This window comes from Trematomus bernacchii, unplaced genomic scaffold (genome assembly GCF_902827165.1).
Source record: "Trematomus bernacchii unplaced genomic scaffold, fTreBer1.1, whole genome shotgun sequence".
NCBI classification, from domain to species: domain Eukaryota; kingdom Metazoa; phylum Chordata; class Actinopteri; order Perciformes; family Nototheniidae; genus Trematomus; species Trematomus bernacchii.
The window spans coordinates 564,043-586,120 of NW_022987549.1; the positions used below are offsets into that span (position 1 = coordinate 564,043).

At 40.9% G+C, this 22,078-nt stretch overlaps 2 protein-coding genes across 2 annotated transcripts in view; one reads left to right on the forward strand and one right to left on the reverse strand.

The window, feature by feature from the left end:
• Window positions 1-12,375, reverse strand: part of dnajc10 (DnaJ (Hsp40) homolog, subfamily C, member 10) — a 44,256-nt gene extending 31,881 nt beyond the window's left edge. Inside the window, exons 1-4 of the mRNA XM_034123666.1 lie at window positions 12,319-12,375; window positions 6,329-6,545; window positions 4,836-5,001; window positions 4,590-4,640 (exon numbers count right to left, since the gene is read on the reverse strand). Coding sequence (XP_033979557.1) covers window positions 4,590-4,640; window positions 4,836-5,001; window positions 6,329-6,508 — 397 coding nt within the window. The 5' untranslated portion in view covers window positions 6,509-6,545; window positions 12,319-12,375. The remainder of the gene's footprint in view (window positions 1-4,589; window positions 4,641-4,835; window positions 5,002-6,328; window positions 6,546-12,318) is intronic.
• Window positions 12,376-14,666: 2,291 nt separating this feature from the next.
• nup35 (nucleoporin 35) lies at window positions 14,667-21,246 on the forward strand. The gene is made up of 9 exons (XM_034123627.1): window positions 14,667-14,947; window positions 16,285-16,452; window positions 17,413-17,537; window positions 18,604-18,655; window positions 19,140-19,245; window positions 19,334-19,403; window positions 19,617-19,745; window positions 20,377-20,499; window positions 20,968-21,246. Exons 1-9 carry the CDS (start codon window positions 14,935-14,937, stop codon window positions 21,043-21,045), a joined length of 864 nt encoding a protein of 287 aa, XP_033979518.1. The 5' UTR covers window positions 14,667-14,934; the 3' UTR covers window positions 21,046-21,246.
• Window positions 21,247-22,078: the final 832 nt, after the last annotated feature.

Below are 22,078 nucleotides of genomic sequence, written 5' to 3' on the forward strand. Positions count from 1 at the left end.
AGTGTCAGTTGTACTATATAATAACAGTAATAACAATATAAAATAAACTCCCAGCTGTAGGGAGTCTCAGCAGCAAACCCACCTTTATTATATATCTTCCTGAGACCCACTGCATCCGTCTGCCATAAACACTATGCAAACATACATGTTAGTTTTGGCCCATAGTGGACTCCATGTTGTGTTGTGTGAAATGGGGGGGAATTAAAAGTTTAGGGTCAAATAATATTTAAAATTATATAAATTATCATATTTGTGTATGTGCCCCTGCCATTCCCCCACAAGGTTGCAACATTGATGATAAATAAATGACAAATAAAGCTTTGCCAGTTTATAACCGATGAAACATGATGGTATCAGAATAATCACTTACATGTGATGTATAGGATGCTACACAGGTCACTAAAGATAAAGTGTCAGGAGAAATAAGCTTAATCGCCATGTCGGTTTTCTTTATTGCACTCTCAAGACATAACATTAAATAGAACAATTTTAAATGTAAATAAAGTGTCAGTTGTACATGTCAGTAAACATTATATATAAAATAAAGTCATAACATTAATAACAATATAAAATAAACTGTCCCAGGTGTAGGGATATTCTCAGCAGCATACACACCTTAGTGCAACGTTGTGTGTCGTGTGTCAGTATTTACAAAAACTATACCAAATAAACTGTTATTAAATGCAGTTTGTCGCTCATCCTGCCGCTGCGCCGACGCTTCCTCATGGCGCAGCGCCCACACTTCATCCTGGTGCTGCTGGCGCTCCATCTGCTGCTTGAACACTTCTGCCTGGCGCTCCATCGAGGTGAGCATCTTGTCCTCCGTTTCCTGGGCCTTGGTGAACAGCACCATCTGATCTCCACGCAGCGACACTTTCACCACGGCACGCCGGTCCTCCAACGCCTGGGCGGTGTCAAAGAAATTCGCATCCCGTGTCCGCTTTCCTAAGAGGGGAAAATAAGCAATATACAATATACAAGTTTAGTCGCCATGTAGTTTTACAACATACTAGGAATGTGTTTTTTGTATTTTCACAAATAGAATTAAGGTTTCACAAATCTGAAACTGTGTTATAAAGAATCTTTTGACTCTCTGGGATAATCCAGTCCAGATTTGATGAGTGTAGGTATAGTAGTTTTAGATCAGGATCTGGTCTAAAGTGGCCAGGATGCGAAAAAAGCACTGAAATCTCCCTTTTTTGTATTTTCACAAATAGAATTAAGGTTTCACAAATCTGAAACTGTGTTATAAAGAATGTTTGGCCTCTCTGGGATAATCCAGTCCAGATAAATCGGCTATGCAGCGATTTAAGAGGTTCAAACACGGAGGATTGTTCCTTTTTGAAGAGTGCTTCATGTATGCTTGAACTTTGTTTAATGTTGTTGAGGCAAGTTAAACATAAAATATGATGAATATTATGAAATAAACATGATTGTGAACATCAGTTCGATGCGCAACGTTCTTTCAAGACAAAGTTACAGTGTGTGTGTACTGTGTGCTCGGGGCCGGTGTTAGCCTATTATGGCTAGCATGGCTAGCTTGATCTACTGAGCAAATAAAAGTACATCTGAGACCATTATTGTGCAGATTAAAACCCCAGTGCATGTAGTTGATTTTACCTTCGTCGTGGTCGTCATCGTTGGCCACTGAATCCGCCGTTTGTAGTCCTGCCCGAGTTTCTTTATTTTTAGCCGTGGGGCTGTGCACATTCCCAGGTCGAGTGAAAGCTACCGAACTGGCTTCAGTAGCATTCCCTGGGTCGCGTCCTCTGCGTAGATCTCCAGAAGCGCCGACACCTCCTCATCATTTCTTGATGCTTGCCATAACTGCTTTCAAAAACAAACACAACGCACGGAGCGTTGTGTTTTTGTAGCGAGGAAAAACAATGGCGGCTCTACACAACATTTTCAGAGTTGTACGGGCGTGGTTTGCAATTCGCCCAGCCAATCAGCACTGGGGCACTTTTGGAGAACTTTTCACCCACAGAAAAGTACGCTCTCTGAGTTGGCTCTAAAAATGGGGGTAAAAGTACCCGAGATTAAGTGAACGCGACTCACGGAACTAAAACGCGAAAAGTACGGTGAAAGTACTCCGGTGTGAACGCGGCTCTTGTGAACCCTGTTGGGGTTCCTCAAGGTTCCATTCTTGGACCATTACCGTTTTCTCTGTACATTAATGACTTGCCGAATGTATGTCCTGAGGTGAATGTGCAAATGTATGCCGATGATGCGGTCATCTTTGTACACGGGAAAAACACTGATCTCATCGTGTCTCTCAAATGCTTTGGACGAGGTTCAACACTGGCTGAACAACATTTGCTTACAGTGAAATGCAAAAAACCAGTATGCATGATGTTCAGTAAACAACCAGTCAAAATCGAAGGATCCAACGTGTTTTTAAACGGAGCAGAATTAGAACTAGTCCCCCACTTCAAGTATCTTGGAGTCATACTGGACTCGAACTTGACTTTTAAGAAACATATTAAGAAAGTATCCAATAAATTAATAAATTAATTCAACTTGCAAAATGTTAAACAAATGAGACCTTTCTTAACTGTCAGTGCTGCAAAGTCATACCTCCACTGTGTGATTCTATCCCACATTGAATACTGTTTGACAAACTGGTCGTTTGCTTGTGCCACAAACCTGAAACCCATAGAACAGCTGAGAGAGAGAGCTATCAAGGTGTTTGACAGAAAGACACATTCATACCACCACTGCACCATCCTGGAGAAACACAACTTCTTGAGTTTTGACAATTTTAAGTCTTTTAAAAGTATGTGTTTTATTTATAAATGTTTACATGGACTGCTTTAACTCGGGGGTATCTCCTCTCCTTTAACTCGGGGGTATCTCCTCTCCTTTAACTCGGGGGTATCTCCTCTCCTTTAACTCGGGGGTATCTCCTCTCCTTTAACTCGGGGGTATCTCCTCTCCTTTAACTCGGGGGTATCTCCTCTCCTTTAACTCAGGGGTATCTCCTCTCCTTTAACTCGGGGGTATCTCCTCTCCTTTAACTCGGGGGTATCTCCTCTCCTTAACTCGGGGGTATCTCCTCTCCTTTAACTCGGGGGTATATCCTCTCCTTTAACACGGGGGTATATCCTCTCCTTTAACTCGGGGGTATCTCCTCTCCTTTAACTCGGGGGTATCTCCTCTCCTTTAACTCGGGGGTATCTCCTCTCCTTTAACTCGGGGGTATCTCCTCTCCTTTAACTCGGGGGTATCTCCTCTCCTTTAACACGGGGGTATCTCCTCTCCTTTAACACAGGGGTATCTCCTCTCCTTTAACTCGGGGGTATCTCCTCTCCTTTAACTCGGGGGTATCTCCTCTCCTTTAACTCGGGGGTATCTCCTCTCCTTTAACTCAGGGGGTATCTCCTCTCCTTTAACTCGGGGGTATCTCCTCTCCTTTAACACAGGGGTATCGCCTCTCCTTTAACTCAGGGGTATCTCCTCTCCTTTAACTCAGGGGTATCTCCTCTCCTTTAACTCAGGGGTATCTCCTCTCCTTTAACTCAGGGGTATCTCCTCTCCTTTAACTCAGGGGTATCTCCTCTCCTTTAACTCAGGGGTATCTCCTCTCCTTTAACTCAGGGGTATCTCCTCTTGCCCTTTACATGTCGTAGCTGCTACATTGCACTGCCTTGTGGTAAATGCTTGTATTCTGCTCATGCTCTTTCTGCATATCATGTATTTCTGTTTGCTATGTTTATAAATGTCATGTTCTTAAATGTTGTATGTGACGGGAAATTAGCTCAAAGCTAAAATCCGGCTCATTTACACTTGTAAGCATTATTTAGTTTTAACGTGTTCATCAATGTGCACTCTGTCCCGGTTCAAATAAACGATTAAATTAAAAAAATGAAATGACACCCCTGGTCTATAGGGTTATAGAATATGATTTGTAGGCAAGGATATCTCTGCAGCTCCACCATACTTCATTCAAAACTGTATTTTAACACATAATAATAATAATAACAATAATAATAATAATAATAATACATTTGATTTATATAGCACACTTTAAACACGTCATCTCAAGGTGCTTCACAAAGCTATGAGGAGAAAATAATCAAATAAAAAGATATCTAAAAGAAGCATATTGAATAAAATATGGTAATATTTAAAAAAAATTAAAAAAACATATCTATATTTATCTCTCCTTTAACAAAGATTGTGCTTCCTGCATTTGGATATTGCACTAGTCCATATTAAAATGTCAATATATAATATCAACAATTACTGCAGCCCTAATATTGCCCCAATGTTATTGTCATTTTAACATCATATTACACCACGACAGCTCACGACTGAACAACACATGTGTGCCTCGTCGTCATGGTAATCTGATACGTCTGTCCCCTTCCTATTTATAACACGTAAAGCCCTTGAAGCCTCCTCCAGATAAACCTGTGAGCGGCCAAACTGCAGCTATAATTGTTTTAAATGAACACACAACAAATGTTTTTGGCCATCCTTGGTGTAACTAAATATCAAATGTGACGGAAGATAAGAAATGGCAGCGTTAGATAGTATCTACAGATAAACTATAGCCAATCAAAAGAAGTGAGGTTAGAGAGTCTTACCAAAGTCTCCGCTGTCCAACGTGATGACCTCCAGATCATCGTCGTAGATTCCTGCACAGAGACACGTTTATTCATTCTTAAATGCAGATTTATTCAACGTTACATCAGTTGGTGCTTCTATGAAGACAATATTTGAATGTCCTATGATGGATTTAACACCAACCGGTTATAAAAACACCACGGGTTTTTCAGTGGCAGCATCCCCACAGCTTTACAGAAACATGTGTGATTTTAACGTAGACTTACCGAAGTCGTATCTGTAGAAGTTCCAGCTCTCGTATCCTCCGCCCTGCTGCTGCTCGTCCAATCCCTTCTCTCCATATTTATCGTATTTTTTCCGCAGGTCAGCGTCCTTCAGAACCTCGTAGGCTCTGTTCACTTCTAGAAACCTATCGTGGGCCAAGGAGTCGCCCTGAAACACAACCATTACTCATTATATAATGTCTTTATCTAACAAGGAACAAGCATAGAAATACAAACATCTCAATAAAGGAGAAGCGATGATTTATGGCAGATTTAGGGCTTTTGTAAAATAATCTTAATTGGTTTCAGCAGAGATTAAACAAACGTGAAGATGTGCAAAAGTCACAAACCCTCAAAGTACACCCTGTAGCGAGTAAAACTCTAACACAGAGAAGACCTGTCCATGCTGCCCCAGAACGCCTCGTTGGACATTTCTCTTTTTCCATTGTTTACTTCCTGGGTATAGTGACGTATTTCGGGTATAGTGACATGACGTAACGTTACGTCCGCGGAGCCGTTACGTTTGAACCAATCCGCGGACTTCCTCACACACACACACTCGGCGGGACGTTGCGGGGCTCGCTGCTGCGAGGAGCGGGACACTGTGAGCTGGCTCACTGGTGTGGGGTCGGCGAGACAGCGAGACACCGCGGAACTCAGCCTGGGCACACACACAAACTCCCAGCCAGGCTGCGGGTGTGTGTGTGTTTTCGGGCTGGGTTTCGCTGTGTCTCGCTGTGTCGCAGACGGCCACTGGGCTCACAGGGAGGGGGGGGGACAGGAGCTCCAACAAGCCGTGTAGGACAGAGAGTGAATACACATACTATACAGAGATGCTGTATGAGAAACCAATGTGAGTTTGGAAAATTGAACAATATAAATGTATTCTAGTAGACCTCAACAATGGAATTATGATCAGTAGAAATGGCCATGACATGGGACCTTTAATATGTCTGAATGTCTTATATATGATATGTAATTTAATCAGTGCTAATGGTGAGATACACACTTACTGTCCTCGGTCTCCAACACAATTTTGAGTCATTTTTTGGGTGGTTTTTTGAGGTACTTCCAGGATGATTTGTGGTCATGGGTTAGTGGTTCTGAGCAGAGTTTACATGCATATGTTTCAGAGGGAATCAAGGTTTATGTGTTTTTGCATTGAGGCACATTTGCATCAAAAAATGAAACATTTTATGCAAACTTCCTAATTTAAATATGTGCACAGGAGATCCGTGACTAGCAGCTCAGACGGGAGTTGATTTCCCTCTTTGCTGTTGCGTTAACTTTATTCATATTTAGAATATTCGTCTCATTTGAGCAGGTTTAGCAGCCGCAAAAAGCCATGAAACCCATTCGTAGATCCATCTCTGATTGATCAAATGAGTCCAATCTGCTGCAGCAAAGATGTTTTTCTATAACAACAGCGCGTTTTAGATTCAGAGCCGATGGTAAGACACACACTTCCTGTCCTCAGTCTCCTCAGTTTGACTCACGGGGTTCTTGTCGGGGTGCATGGTGAGCGCCAGCCTCTTGAAGGCCTGTCTGATCTCCCTGGTCGAGGCGTCTCTGCTGACCTTCAGCAGCTCGTAGTAATCGACACTCTGAGAGCAAACCACCAGCAGCAGAAGAGAGGAGAGGAGCAGCAGAACAGAGGGGGGGACCCGGGGGCCCATCTCCACTTTCAGTACTCCTAGTACTCCCACAGAGGAGCTGAAACACACAGAATCAAGGTTTATCACCAGGTAGGTTGACCCGTACGGGGACTTGGTGTCATGGTGCATACATCAAAATAAAACAAACATTTTAAAAAACAGATAGAAAACTATAATAACATAAAAAATATAAAAAATAATAGAAAATCTAGTAAACAGTCAGCTATCAGTTTGTGTTCAGGAAGCAGAGACACTGTCATCATGTAAAGGCCCCCTATTATACTGTTTCTCATCAGTATATTATAGGTCTCAGATATATCCAGATCCTGTCTCTGATTGGCTGAAACACCAAACAGATCATTGCAGCATTACCCATAATCCCCTCTGTTTCAGCCCTGTTTCCAAAGTGCTGATTCTCTGTCTGTTACTTTAGATGAAAATAAGGAGCCCCTCCCCACGCCCCTCTGAGAGAGATTTGGTTACAAAGAACTCAATGGTGCTCTAGGAGGAGATTCAGGTGATAAGGTGGGGGGGGGGGGTTACCTTGGTTGCTGATTGGCTAATGGTTACACAAGACAAAACATTGTTATGACATCATCAAGTGGCCAAAATCTGATCAGCTCATTTTCAGACAGGTTTTTATAAAAATGGATCAAAAAGAGAGAGAATCTTTGTTCCTGAAACTTTCAGAGTCTCTTTACACAGAGGGGACACATGGTGATGAAGAAGAGACATGAAGAAGAGGGGACACATGTTGATGAAGAAGAGACATGAAGAAGAGGGGACACATGTTGATGAAGAAGAGACATGAAGAAGAGGGGACACATGTTGATGTAGAAGAGACATGAAGAAGAGGGGACACATGGTGATGAAGAAGAGACATGAAGAAGAGGGGACACATGTTGATGAAGAAGAGACATGAAGAAGAGGGGACACATGTTGATGAAGAAGAGACATGAAGAAGAGGGGACACATGTTGATGTAGAAGAGACATGAAGAAGAGGGGACACATGTTGATGAAGAAGAGACATGAAGAAGAGGGGACACATGTTGATGAAGAAGAGACATGAAGAAGAGGGGACACATGTTGATGAAGAAGAGACATGAAGAAGAGGGGACACATGTTGATGTAGAAGAGACATGAAGAAGAGGGGACACATGTTGATGAAGAAGAGACATGAAGAAGAGGGGACACATGTTGATGTAGAAGAGACATGAAGAAGAGGGGACACATGTTGATGTAGAAGAGACATGAAGAAGAGGGGACACATGTTGATGAAGAAGAGACATGAAGAAGAGGGGACACATGTTGATGAAGAAGAGACATGAAGAAGAGGGGACACATGTTGATGAAGAAGAGACATGAAGAAGAGGGGACACATGTTGATGTAGAAGAGACATGAAGAAGAGGGGACACATGTTGATGTAGAAGAGACATGAAGAAGAGGGGACACATGTTGATGTAGAAGAGACATGAAGAAGAGGGGACACATGTTGATGAAGAAGAGACATGAAGAAGAGGGGACACATGTTGATGAAGAAGAGACATGAAGAAGAGGGGACACATGGTGATGTAAGAAGAGAAGAGACATGAAGAAGAGGGGACACATGTTGATGAAGAAGAGACATGAAGAAGAGGGGACACATGTTGATGAAGAAGAGACATGAAGAAGAGGGGACACATGTTGATGTAGAAGAGACATGAAGAAGAGGGGACACATGTTGATGTAGAAGAGACATGAAGAAGAGGGGACACATGTTGATGAAGAAGAGACATGAAGAAGAGGGGACACATGTTGATGTAGAAGAGACATGAAGAAGAGGGGACACATGGTGATGTAGAAGAGACATGAAGAAGAGGAGACACATGTTGATGTAGAAGAGACATGAAGAAGAGGGGACACATGTTGATGTAGAAGAGACATGAAGAAGAGGGGACACATGTTGATGTAGAGGAGACATGAAGAAGAGGGGACACATGTTGATGTAGAAGAGACATGAAGAAGAGGGGACACATGTTGATGTAGAAGAGACATGAAGAAGAGGGGACACATGTTGATGTAGAAGAGACATGAAGAAGAGGGGACACATGTTGATGAAGAAGAGACATGAAGAAGAGGGGACACATGTTGATGTAGAAGAGACATGAAGAAGAGGGGACACATGTTGATGTAGAAGAGACATGAAGAAGAGGGGACACATGTTGATGAAGAAGAGACATGAAGAAGAGGGGACACATGTTGATGTAGAAGAGACATGAAGAAGAGGGGACACATGTTGATGTAGAAGAGACATGAAGAAGAGGGGACACATGTTGATGAAGAAGAGACATGAAGAAGAGGGGACACATGTTGATGTAGAAGAGACATGAAGAAGAGGGGACACATGTTGATGTAGAAGAGACATGAGGAAGAGGGGACACATGTTGATGAAGAAGAGACATGAAGAAGAGGGGACACATGTTGATGTAGAAGAGACATGAGGAAGAGGGGACACATGTTGATGAAGAAGAGACATGAAGAAGAGGGGACACATGTTGATGAAGAAGAGACATGAAGAAGAGGGGACACATGTTGATGTAGAAGAGACATGAAGAAGAGGGGACACATGTTGATGAAGAAGAGACATGAAGAAGAGGGGACACATGTTGATGTAGAAGAGACATGAAGAAGAGGGGACACATGTTGATGTAGAAGAGACATGAAGAAGAGGGGACACATGTTGATGAAGAAGAGACATGAAGAAGAGGGGACACATGTTGATGAAGAAGAGACATGAAGAAGAGGGGACACATGTTGATGTAGAAGAGACATGAAGAAGAGGGGACACATGTTGATGTAGAAGAGACATGAAGAAGAGGGGACACATGTTGATGAAGAAGAGACATGAAGAAGAGGGGACACATGTTGATGAAGAAGAGACATGAAGAAGAGGGGACACATGTTGATGTAGAAGAGACATGAAGAAGAGGGGACACATGTTGATGTAGAAGAGACATGAAGAAGAGGGGACACATGTTGATGAAGAAGAGACATGAAGAAGAGGGGACACATGTTGATGTAGAAGAGACATGAAGAAGAGGGGACACATGTTGATGTAGAAGAGACATGAAGAAGAGGGGACACATGTTGATGAAGAAGAGACATGAAGAAGAGGGGACACATGTTGATGTAGAAGAGACATGAAGAAGAGGGGACACATGTTGATGAAGAAGAGACATGAAGAAGAGGGGACACATGGTGATGTAGAAGAGACATGAAGAAGAGGGGACACATGTTGATGAAGAAGAGACATGAAGAAGAGGGGACACATGTTGATGTAGAAGAGACATGAGGAAGAGGGGACACATGTTGATGAAGAAGAGACATGAAGAAGAGGGGACACATGTTGATGTAGAAGAGACATGAGGAAGAGGGGACACATGTTGATGAAGAAGAGACATGAAGAAGAGGGGACACATGGTGATGTAGAAGAGACATGAAGAAGAGGGGACACATGTTGATGTAGAAGAGACATGAAGAAGAGGGGACACATGTTGATGAAGAAGAGACATGAAGAAGAGGGGACACATGTTGATGTAGAAGAGACATGAAGAAGAGGGGACACATGTTGATGTAGAAGAGACATGAAGAAGAGGGGACACATGTTGATGAAGAAGAGACATGAAGAAGAGGGGACACATGGTGATGTAGAAGAGACATGAAGAAGAGGGGACACATGTTGATGTAGAAGAGACATGAAGAAGAGGGGACACATGTTGATGAAGAAGAGACATGAAGAAGAGGGGACACATGTTGATGTAGAAGAGACATGAAGAAGAGGGGACACATGTTGATGAAGAAGAGACATGAAGAAGAGGATTTTAAATAATAGGTGACCTTTAAGAGAAGGGTTTTCTTTGTAATAAAGATTAAAGTTAGGGCTCAGACTTGCTTTCTTGGATCCTTCATTTAATGTTATATCATTTTATAGACAGGTTATAGGGTTATAGGGTTACTTTAATACAAATAGTATTAGTGTATCCTTATCTTTATCTGCACAACACCAGCGTTTAACCAATTTATTGCAAAAAAACTGTGCAGCTTCCACGTGTTATGCATTATGAGGAAGCTTAGACATTAAACTATTAGAAAAACACCCAACCCTGCGGCCATTAAACTCCTTCAGTCATCAATGGATATTTATTTAGGATGTGTTATTACCAAGTCATCATTATTTGCTTATCCATGACTCTGTGTGCAGTAACCAGCCTACAGATGTGGCTCTGGTGGATTGGCTTAAAGCACAATGGGAGTGTCTCCTGTCAATTACACTTACACTTACACTTACACTTACACTTACACTTACACTTACACACACACACACACACAACTTTCAGGTAATCAGCTGACAGCCTCTCGAAACTGGATACTGAAATGTTCCTCTATCTCAAAATATCAGGCGAAACTGGATACATTCTAAAAAGTGGCGGTAGACCCTGTTTTGGCTTCAAAACTACATTTTTTATTGAGTTTTTAATAAAAGCGGCACTTTTTAATGATTCCGAGATTTTATTGTAATGTGGTTTGTCTTATAATTTAGTTTACAATAAAAAAAAATATTAAATAAAACATAAAACATGAATTATATCGAAACAACAGAACGTTTATTTTAATAATAACAATGTGGGATTCTACACACAAATTAAAGGCTATTTTCTATTCAGGTATTTTAGGTATTTTTTAACAGAGAATATGAATGTATAGTGTTTTAAGTGTATCTTTTACTGTATGTTATTCTATTATTAAGTAATTTTGCAGTTCTTGTAGATTGACTGTCGAAATGCTGCTGTGACAAATAATGACATAAAAATAAATAAAGTATCTACCTATCTACCTACCTGTCTACCTATCTGTCTACCTACCTGTCTACCTACCTGTCTACCTACCTGTCTACCTACCTGTCTACCTACCTGTCTACCTACCTACCTATCTATCTACCTACCTGTCTACCTACCTACCTACCTGTCTGCCTACCTGTCTACCTATCTGTCTACCTACCTGTCTACCTATCTACCTACCTACCTATCTATCTATCTACCTATCTACCTATCTACCTACCTGTCTATCTACCTACCTATCTATCTATCTATCTATCTACCTATCTGTCTGCCTACCTGTCTACCTACCTACCTATCTACCTATCTATCTACCCATCTACCTATCTACCTACCTGTCTACCTACCTGTCTGCCTACCTGTCTACCTACCTATCTACCTACCTGTCTGCCTACCTGTCTACCTACCTACCTGTCTACCTACCTACCTGTCTACCTGTCACTTAAACATCATCACTGACTTAGATACAGCATGTCATACACAAACCAGAGGAATAAATCCCAATTTCAGCATCTAGGAATTACTTTATAAAGAAATCAACCATTTCATAACAATCTGAGAGAAGCTGGAACATTTATTTTGGATTTACTGTAAGTAGCCTGCAATAAAATACACATTATGCAATGTAAATGACACATGTATAACATGTAAAACTGCATTACATGAATATTTTTTAAAAGCCTTACACAGGAATCACGGAGGATTATGTTTTATCCAGAAAATCAACTTTGAATTTCTTCAGATTTGATGTATTTTCTGCAGAGAAGCTCAAACAAGCTAAAGGTAAGCTAGGCTAATGTTAGCTTTACAGTCATCTATTACAGCTAATTATCCGATTATCATCACCAAGACATTAACCTGTCAGCGGTCTGTTAGTGAAGATACATCTAGCATTCATATATATCGTTTCCTTACGTTTAGATTCATTTAAAAACAGATGTTCTTTTTTTCTTACCTTAGACGTGTCTCAACTTTTAAAGAAGATCCGCTTCAGCATCCGGTTCAGACCGGGATCAAGCTAACACAATAACACACTCCATTTCCGCTTAGCTTTTCACAATAAAAGCCAGAATCAGAATACCGTGATAGATAGATAGATAGATAGATAGATAGATAGATAGATAGATAGATAGATAGATAGATAGATAGATAGATAGATAGATAGATAGATAGATAGATAGAATCAGCTCTAATGTTGACATTTTGAGTATTTATTCATTACTAATAGGGGGTTTATTTGTTTTGTCTATTATATGTCTTTGAAATCCTTTGAATCTTTCAATCACTTCCACTTTTCACAATAAAAGCATGCAGACATCAGACCAGCATCAAGCTAGACACTCCATTTCCGCTTAGCTTTTCACAATAAAATCCGTGCAGATAACCAAGAAAGATACTGGAATCAGCTTTAATGATAATTGTATTTATTTGTTATTAATTTCTTTTTCATGTCTATAATTTCACACAAATAACATGAAAGGAGACACGTTAATTATATATATATATTTTTAAACAGAATTAGTTTAAATTCCTTCGCATGTTAACTTTTATTACATTACATGTTACTTGCTAGACGCTTTTATCCAAAGTGACTTACATACTCAATACTGTGGACAATCCCCACAGGAGCAATTTGGGGTGAAGTGTCTCAGGGACACAACGACATGCTGACTGCAGTGGGGTTTGAACCTGTGCTCCACTGATCCGAACAGCAACGCATAACCCACTGCACCACACGCCTCCTTTTATAACGCTGCAACTAATTTTACTGACAAATTATGTACTGATCAGTGCATACATTATTTACACGCGTCCACCTTGTCCTTCAGCTGCTGCATGATGGCTTCGTGGTCATCCGGCAGGAGATCAATCATGGCATGGGCGTCCTCAAAAGCTTTCTTGGCCATATGGAAGGCCGTCTCTGGGGAGTTTTCCACCTTGAACAGGAAGACAGAGAAGGAGAGTGCCACCTGCAGGCGGGCTGGATCAATAGGATTCCTTTCAGAGCTGCTCAGGTCAAAGGCCTGCTGGTAGAAGTCTCTGGACTGATGGATCTAGTCTTCCTTCCTGTATTCAGAGACAGAGGAGGAAGTAGAATCTTGCAGAGATGGCAAGAGTACACACATCCTTTACTCAAGTAGAAGTACACACATCCTTTACTCAAGTAGAAGTACAGATACTCGTGTTTAAAAATACTCTGGTAAAAGTAGAAGTACTGACTAAACTTCTTTACTCAAGTAAAAGTAAAGAGGGCTTTGAAATGTATTTAAGTAAAAAGTACCCATAACTAGCAGCTGTTTTAAAGAGTACCTGACCTCCCTTTATATTAATAGAACAATAATGTCATTGTTAGCTAATGAATGTTTCCATGCTGAACAACGGCAACATGACAACGTTTTCATTGGTCCCTCTTCTTTAGAGAAGACCAGGAAATGATGGATACACGGATCGTGTTCAAATCAATAGGCACGCAATGACTCTAAATAATAATGATCACGCCACCAAACACACATTCAAACTAAAGGAACCAGCCTGTTTGGAAAATGTAAGAAGTAGAAAGTACAGGTATTTGTGTTCAACATCTAAGAAGTAGAAAGTACAGGTATTTGTGTTCAAAATGTAAGAAATCAAAGTAAAAAGTCGTCAGAAAAATAAGTAGTGGAGTAAAGTACTGATACCAGAAAAATGTACTTAAGTACAGTAACAAAGTATTTGTACTCCACTACTTCCCACCTCTGTTCCTGTGTTTGCTGAGAGAGTCCTGCAGATGTTCTGTCATCTGGCTTTCCAGTCGCGCTTTTATTTTGAAATCACTTCACCTAGCCCCGCCCCTACTGAGCTGTGATTGGCTGGTGCTGCTCACTGATAACATATAATCCAATCAAATCACGAGGGAGTGTTGAGGCGGAGAGTACATTTTTTAAATTGTACAGTTTTAGGCCAAATTACTGAAGAGGATAAATACATCTAAAATAATAATAATAATAATAATAATAATAATAATAATAATAATAATAATAATAATAATAATAATAATAATAATGATAATAATAATAATAATAATAATAATAATAATAATAATAATAATAATAGTAAAGTTATAATAAAAATGAAAAAATACTTATTATAATATAAATACTAATTATTATTATTTTCCTACCTGAAAGAAATACAAATAAATAATTGGACATGAAATCCATGAAAGAAAAAAGGAACAAGTAAAAAACTCCACATAACCACTGAGCTGATCGCAAAAGGTACTGTCCAATCAGAGCACATCAGCATATGAGTTCCAGCCAATCAGAGCGCAGAATGCTGGGTCAAGGCGGAAGTGTTGGGTGAAGACACATTTCCCTCTTACAGCTCTGAATCTGACCTACACACGGATAAATCAGATATTTAAAACCACTTGACTTGAATTAATACGGTTCTACATGTTATCTGGTGTCTTAGTTTGATTCAAGAAGAAGTTTCGAAGTCATACTGTTATATTATTTAGCTTTGTTAGCTTCGTTAGCTAGCCGGCCACATTCTTTGAACCGGCGGAACTTCCTGCTTTTTGAAAATCGAGATGGAGTTACAAGGTAAACAGCATGTTTAATATAAGTTATTAATCCGTTTTTGATCATGTCCTGATGTTATTTATACCTTTATGAACCACCTGCCTGCCAGGAGAGTCCGTTATCTCAGGGTTAGCATGTTTGGTTCTGGTTTAAAAAAAGTTAAGTTGTTAGCTAACAGTAAAAGTAAATCTTACAAACACAGACTGACAACACATTTATCTGAGGTGTAAAGTAACTAAGTACATTAACTCAAGTACTGTACTTAAGTTAAATATTGAGGTAGTATTTCCATTTTTCTACTTCTGCTCCACTGCAACTTTCAAGTATGTGTTACTCTGGATTATGGTACATTCTCTAAACTGGTTTAAAAATTAAATGCAAATAGGGTTTAACTTACATTTGTGAGGAAATAACCACAAGTACAGTTTTCTTAAAGCATGAGGAGATAGCACTGTTTTATCTTTTGTAAGTGGTCTATGTGTTTGGTTTGTAAAGCACTAACCTTTGTGTATGAAAAGTGCTGTATAAGTAAAGTTTGATGTTACGTCCCAGCTGTTGAGGGGAAAAAGGATCCAACACAACACACGTCAAATAAAATTGATTTGAATGATAACTTAAATGAAAGGGCCAGCAAGTAGCATTCTCTAACAAACAAAAACAAAGCACCAAATGGATTTGGCTTTGATTTCGTCTGAATCAGAAATCCTTTATTAGTCCTGCAGCAGGGACATTTACAGTATTACAGCAGAAAGTGGCACATTAGGTAAAATAATGCATGCATTAATAAACAATAAGCTAAAAATAATTAAAGGTGATGATTGCACAGTATTGCTAAAGAAGGGTCTATATTCAGGGGTGCACATAACTTTCTCAGTGAGGTACTCCGATGAGTACCTGGAGTCAGTGTTTGGTACTCCAACTTCTGGCTCCCCTCAAAGTTCCCATGAAGCCCTCTGTATCGCGAATGTCAACGGGGGGGAGGTTGGTAGTGGAGTACAGAGCTTCGTGACCACAGAGCGTGTGAACGTTGTGATCAGCTGTTTTAGCGCAGGGCTGCTGTACAGACCGACGTTAACAGCTGTCTGTGCACACGGAGACCGACTCTGTCGTCCGGTGATCTAACCGCCTTCTGGAAAAGCTTCACAAGTACGTCGGTACGCAAATGCGCTTTGTGACACAAGTGACGGTACGCATTTCAGATTGTTGCCGCGCATGCGTACCTGCGTACCAGTTATGTGCACCCCTGTCTATATTCCCCATTGCAGGTATTGCAGTCTGTATTGTGTGACTTGTTGTTGTTGTTGTTGTTGTGGTTGCTGTTGTTCTCCACATGTTAACCATGTTTTCCCGTCTCTCAGTGGGAATTGAACCGATGACCCTGGGCTCCCCGACCTCTCCCAAGCCGACCCCTGGAGCTCAGTTCCTGCCCGGCTTCCTGATGGGAGACCTTCCCGCTCCCACCACCCCCCAGCCGCGACCTTTCAACCTGGGCACCTCCATGATGGAGAGCCCAGGAACACCCCGAGGTCAGAAGGAAAACACGCTCAGATTATCAGCTGATTGTTGTTGTTGTCATTCAATCAATCAACAACTTTATTAATCCCGCAAGGGGCAATGAACACAGGCAGGAACATACAGGAAGAAAACACACAGAGAGACCCCTGGATGTGGATCATTCCAACCATAAATAGTTCATAGCATCACAATAAATAAGTATTGAGCAGGTTTACAACACCCCTGGTTTATGGAGTTCTTTCAGGTCCCCCTAATGTACCTACATTGGATTGATTTGTCCAACTTATAACTGAACTTATGAGGCAGTATACCTCTATGGAGCAGCCCAGCCCTTCGTATGTTTTTCTGTATGTGGCCCTCTGTGAAAAAAATGTGGACACAATCACAATAAGTCTGGCAGTGGCTCAGTCAGTAGGGGCTTGGACTGTGAGCCGTAGGGTCGCCGGTTCAAGTCCCCGACCAGATCTAAATATGGAGTGTGGACTGCTACTTGGAGAGGTCCCAGTTCACCTCCTGCACTGCCGTGGTGCCCTTGAGCAAGGCACCAGACACCCCCCCCCCTTCCCCCCTCACTCCCATTGCTCCCCGGGCGCTGTACAATAGCTGCCCACTGCTCCTAGTACTAGACTCCTGGTACTAGGATGGGTTAAAAGCAGAGAACACATGTCACTGTGTGCTGTGTGCTCTGTATGTGAGACCATTACAGAGGGGTTCATCCCTCCCATTCTATCTATCAACCAATCAACCAATCAATCAATCAATCAACAACTTTATTAATCCTGCAATGAGCAGCTTGTGTCAAGAACATGACGTGCTGAGGCCAGTTTGCTCTCTGCTTTCCGCAGAATCTGCTGGTTACAAAAGGAGTTTAAGTCCCTCTGTTTCACTCTGATGACCTTAGAGCAGGTTATTATTATTGTTGTTGTTGTTGTTTACTCTGTGGATTAACACATGTTTCCTGTCTGGTTCAGGTGGAATCGTCTCTGCTCCGCTGCCTTTTGTCCCGACGCCTAAAGACAAGAGTGGAGCCCCGCCTGTACGCAGTATCCATGACGACCTGGTTACTATGACCACGCCCCTAAAAACACACGGACAGGTGAGAACAAATACATAATAACAAATTAAAAAGCGTAAAAATAAACGATTCTAAAATGTAAACGTCTCACAAAAGAAATATAAATAAACCAGCAATAGAGAGTAAAAAAATATACAGATGACCGTGAAGATAAAGAACTCGTGTTAGGGGTTGAAAAATTATATACATCTTGTGAGATTTATACAAAAGTCTCAAATGTTACTTTTCTTAAGCTCAAGGAATCCTGTTAGCCGACTCTATTAGCAACTAGACAAGCATCAATCATTTCACAATACTGACAACTTACAAACCTTAAGGCAATGTTTAATTATACTGTTTTTAGGCTCAAAGCAAAACAAACATTTAAAGGTCACCTATCATGCTATTTCTAGGCAATAGCATAGGTCTCAGATATATACAAATATATATATAAAAAACATGTCTATGAAGTGTTTTGCTCAAAATACCAAACAGATCATTCTAGCCATGCCTCATATCCCTCTATTTCACTTCCTGTTTCTAAAGTGCTGATTTGGGTAAAAAGCTTTACAATAAAAAAGGAGGGGGCGGAGCTTATGCGGGACCCGGCAGCTACTGTCTAAACTAAATACTGCCGTGATGAAACGCCATATCATGGATTATCAAGGATTATCTCTGAAACAGTATGGAGCTCAAAGGCTTTCTCTCTTGCCGGTTATACCACAAGGTGAGTTCCTTTTTATTTCCTGCTTCTTCACACACATGCTCTCCAGTACAGGTTAGCTCTGAGTGTTAGCGATGCTAATGTAAACACCGACCATATTACGTCCAAAACAGTCGGCATTGTTTCTGATAGCAACTTTCTGATTGGGCCGTGGGTCCACATTTCAGATATTACGTCATATCGGACGCAAATCTGGATCAGCTCCGTTGTACTCCTGTTTTTAGAGATTTGGGTACGGAGGAAAAGAGAGAGGGTTTTATTTTCTGACGCTGCGTGAGTTCCCCGACACACCGGGGACACATGTTGATGTAGAAAAGACATCAAAAAGTGCATTTTGCATGATAGGTCCCCTTTAAAACATTTTTCCCTTTGTTCTTTTTTCAGGCTTTTCCAGGCATGCAGTCTCCTCTTCCTGCCCGGGGGGGTTCAACTCCAGGTAACATCCCATAATACCTTAACTACTACCTGTTCTACTGCTGCTAGTAGTATTTAGTCCACAACACATACACACACACACACACTCACACACACACACACACACGCTCACACACACGCTCACACACACGCTCACACACACTCGTACTACTGCCATTTTAAAACAAAGCAGTAATAATGTTTATTTATAGGTTTATTATTAGCGTTAGTAGCTGCTCTTCTTTGGAGGAGCCTCTGTCTGTACTCGTCTGTCTGTATTTAAATTTGGCTTAATGTACATTATTTTATTTCATATTCTGTTCTTGTACATATCATATTATATTTGTATATAGGCTTCTTGCACAATTTTTATTTTGTATTTTATTATATATGTTGCATTGTTGGAGGAGCTAAGGTCAGAAGAATTTCATTGTAATTGTTTTTGTCTCTGTCTCTGTCTCTGTCTCTGTGTCTGTCTGTCTCTCTACTCACCTGTCTGTCTTCAGGTGTGCAGTTGTGTCTCTCTCCAGCTCAGGTGGATCCGTTCTACAGTCAGGGAGAGTCTCTGTCGTCTGACGACCAGCTGGACCAGACCTGGATCACTGTGTTCGGGTATTTATACTGCTCAATATATACTGCTATTATTGCATAATGTATACGGTAAATACATGTAGATTAAATGTGTGTGTGTGTGTGTTAGTTTTCCTCCAGCCTCAGCCTCCTACATCCTGCTGCAGTTCGCTCAGTACGGAAACATCCTGAAACACACGGTGAGACACGAAATCCTCTCTATTCGAGTCGTATATACAGTATATACATGAATATGCATCAACACATTAACAAAGACATGGCAAGCAATGACCATCATAAAGCTTAGAATGAAGTTAGGAACAACAGCAGGTAGTCTGAAGATGTTTGAGGTGAACACAGATGTCTTAAAGAAATATAATATGAGAAATGTTTTGATGATGTCCTGATTACAGATGGCATCTCCTGGTAACTGGATGCACCTTCAGTATCAGTCCAGCCTGCAGGCCAGGAAAGCTCTGTCCAAAGACGGGAAAGTGTTCGGAGACGCCATCATGGTGGGAGTCAAACCCTGCATAGACAAGGTCAGTAACTGGAGAGAGAGAGAGAGAGAGAGGTGCAGGAATGAGTCCTGAAACCTGGAAAGAAAACACCTTTAGCTTAGCGGTGGTGACGTGAAGTCATGTGACCGTGCTGTAGTTCCTTTATAGCCCAACATTAGCCACCTTTAGCTTAGCGGTGGTGACGTGAAGTCATGTGACCGTGCTGTAGTTCCTTTATAGCCCAACATTAGCCACCTTTAGCTTAGCGGTGGTGACGTGAAGTCATGTGACCGTGCTGTAGTTCCTTTATAGCCCAACATTAGCCATCTTTAGCTTAGCGGTGGTGACGTGAAGTCATGTGACCGTGCTGTAGTTCCTTTATAGCCCAACATTAGCCACCTTTAGCTTAGCGGTGGTGACGTGAAGTCATGTGACCGTGCTGTAGTTCCTTTATAGCCCAACATTAGCCACCGTTAGCTTAGCGGTGGTGACGTGAAGTCATGTGACCGTGCTGTAGTTCCTTTATAGCCCAACATTAGCCACCTTTAGCTTAGCGGTGGTGACGTGAAGTCATGTGACCGTGCTGTAGTTCCTTTAAAGCCCAGCGTTATCTCTGCACATCAGGTGATTTTGATCCCAGTTTGAATCCCTTTTCTCTCTCTCCTCTCCTCAGAGTGTGATGGACAGCAGTGTCTCCTCTCCTCTCTCCTCCTCCGTCCTCCCCTCCACTCCTCGCTCCGCCATCAGGCCACTCAGCGCCGGCTACAAGTGCAAGGCGGCCGGCAGCGACTACCAGGTGACCTCCGACCTCAACATTTATTGAGACCGTCTAAACTGTGCATCTGGGACACTTAAAGGGGACATATTGTAAAAAGGAATGTACTTTTTGAGAACTTTTTTTTCAAAACATGATTTAACAAGCTGTTAATGTTTGCTATAATTAATGGTTGCAACTTGTCCCCAAAAAATCAGAACAGACTGAGCTTTTTTTTATAACAAGTGCTCAAACAGTATATTCAGACTGACTGTAGTTAAACACTGTTTTTTAAACATTAAACCATAAGGATGAAGGACTTAATTGATATTAAACTGTCTTTTTTTTTAAGGTAAAAATGTTGTTTTTATATTTAAATGCATCAAATCCCACATGCTATTCTAAATAAAGTCTTAAATTGAACTTTTCTTAATCTGTTAGAAACCCAAAAATAAGCATTATATGTCCCTTTTTAGAAATAATAATGTGTGTGTGTGTGTGTGTTTTAAGGTGTTAGCAGACAGACAAACGCCCAGGAAAGACGACAGTATGGTTTCCAAAGCCATGGAGTACATGTTCGGCTGGTGACAAAACACAATGCATCATGGGATACCTGCAGCCTTGAAGGAAAGAGAATCCACGGACAGATGGATGAACTGATTCACTACACTGTGTGTGAGAGTGTATGAGAGTGTGTGTGAGAGAGTGTGTGTGCTGAGGTTATTTCTCTCCTTTTATAATCAGTATTTTTTAATGTTTTTGTCTCCAATAAAGATTTTTCTCTGTGAAGTTTGTAGTTCTGTCAGCAGCCACATGGGGGTGCTGTTTAACACACACATTTATTAAAACCATTTTTTTTCATTTTAATCTTAATTTTACAGATTTGGTAGACCTTCAAACTGAACACATGAAATGTAAAGTATTGTCTTGATATGTTGTTTCAAAGTGAGTCGTTGTGAATTTTGTAGAAGTGCAAAACGAAGATGTAGAATAGATGTTTTTGATTAAAAAAAAATTGAAACATATAATCTACTAAATAGATTTAATCAAATATAACTGTTCAAACTAATATATATTTTTGTTTGTAGCAGGTTTTTCTGTATTTCGAAAGGCTGTCGAAAATGTGAGTTATTTTCTTGTCCAGCAGATGGAGCAACAGGTCCTGACAGACACACAAAATGTATTACTGACAGAACTAAATCCTAAAATAATATAATAATACTTTGGAAACATAGAGAGATATCCCCCCCCAAAAAGTAGATCTAAAGATTTTTAACTGTTTACCCGGAATAGATCAAATATTCCGATAATTTTCCTCTAAAAATGTGATTTATATATGAATGAATGTGTGAGACCACAGATCTACAGGGTTTCTCAGATTGACCCTGAATATTGCATAATGAACGTGACGGTTTTACATAACTGGTTCTTTGTACACACACCTCATCCAGTTGAGCAACATTTCTCTGAGTCACTGCACACCTGGGCCTGCCTAGAAACCCACTGTACGTCATCTATGACTCATGCATAGTAACGACAAGTTTAAACACAAGCCAAATGTGCGTGCACACACACACACACATATGGAACAACACACACATCTCAATCAGAGTTGGAACCA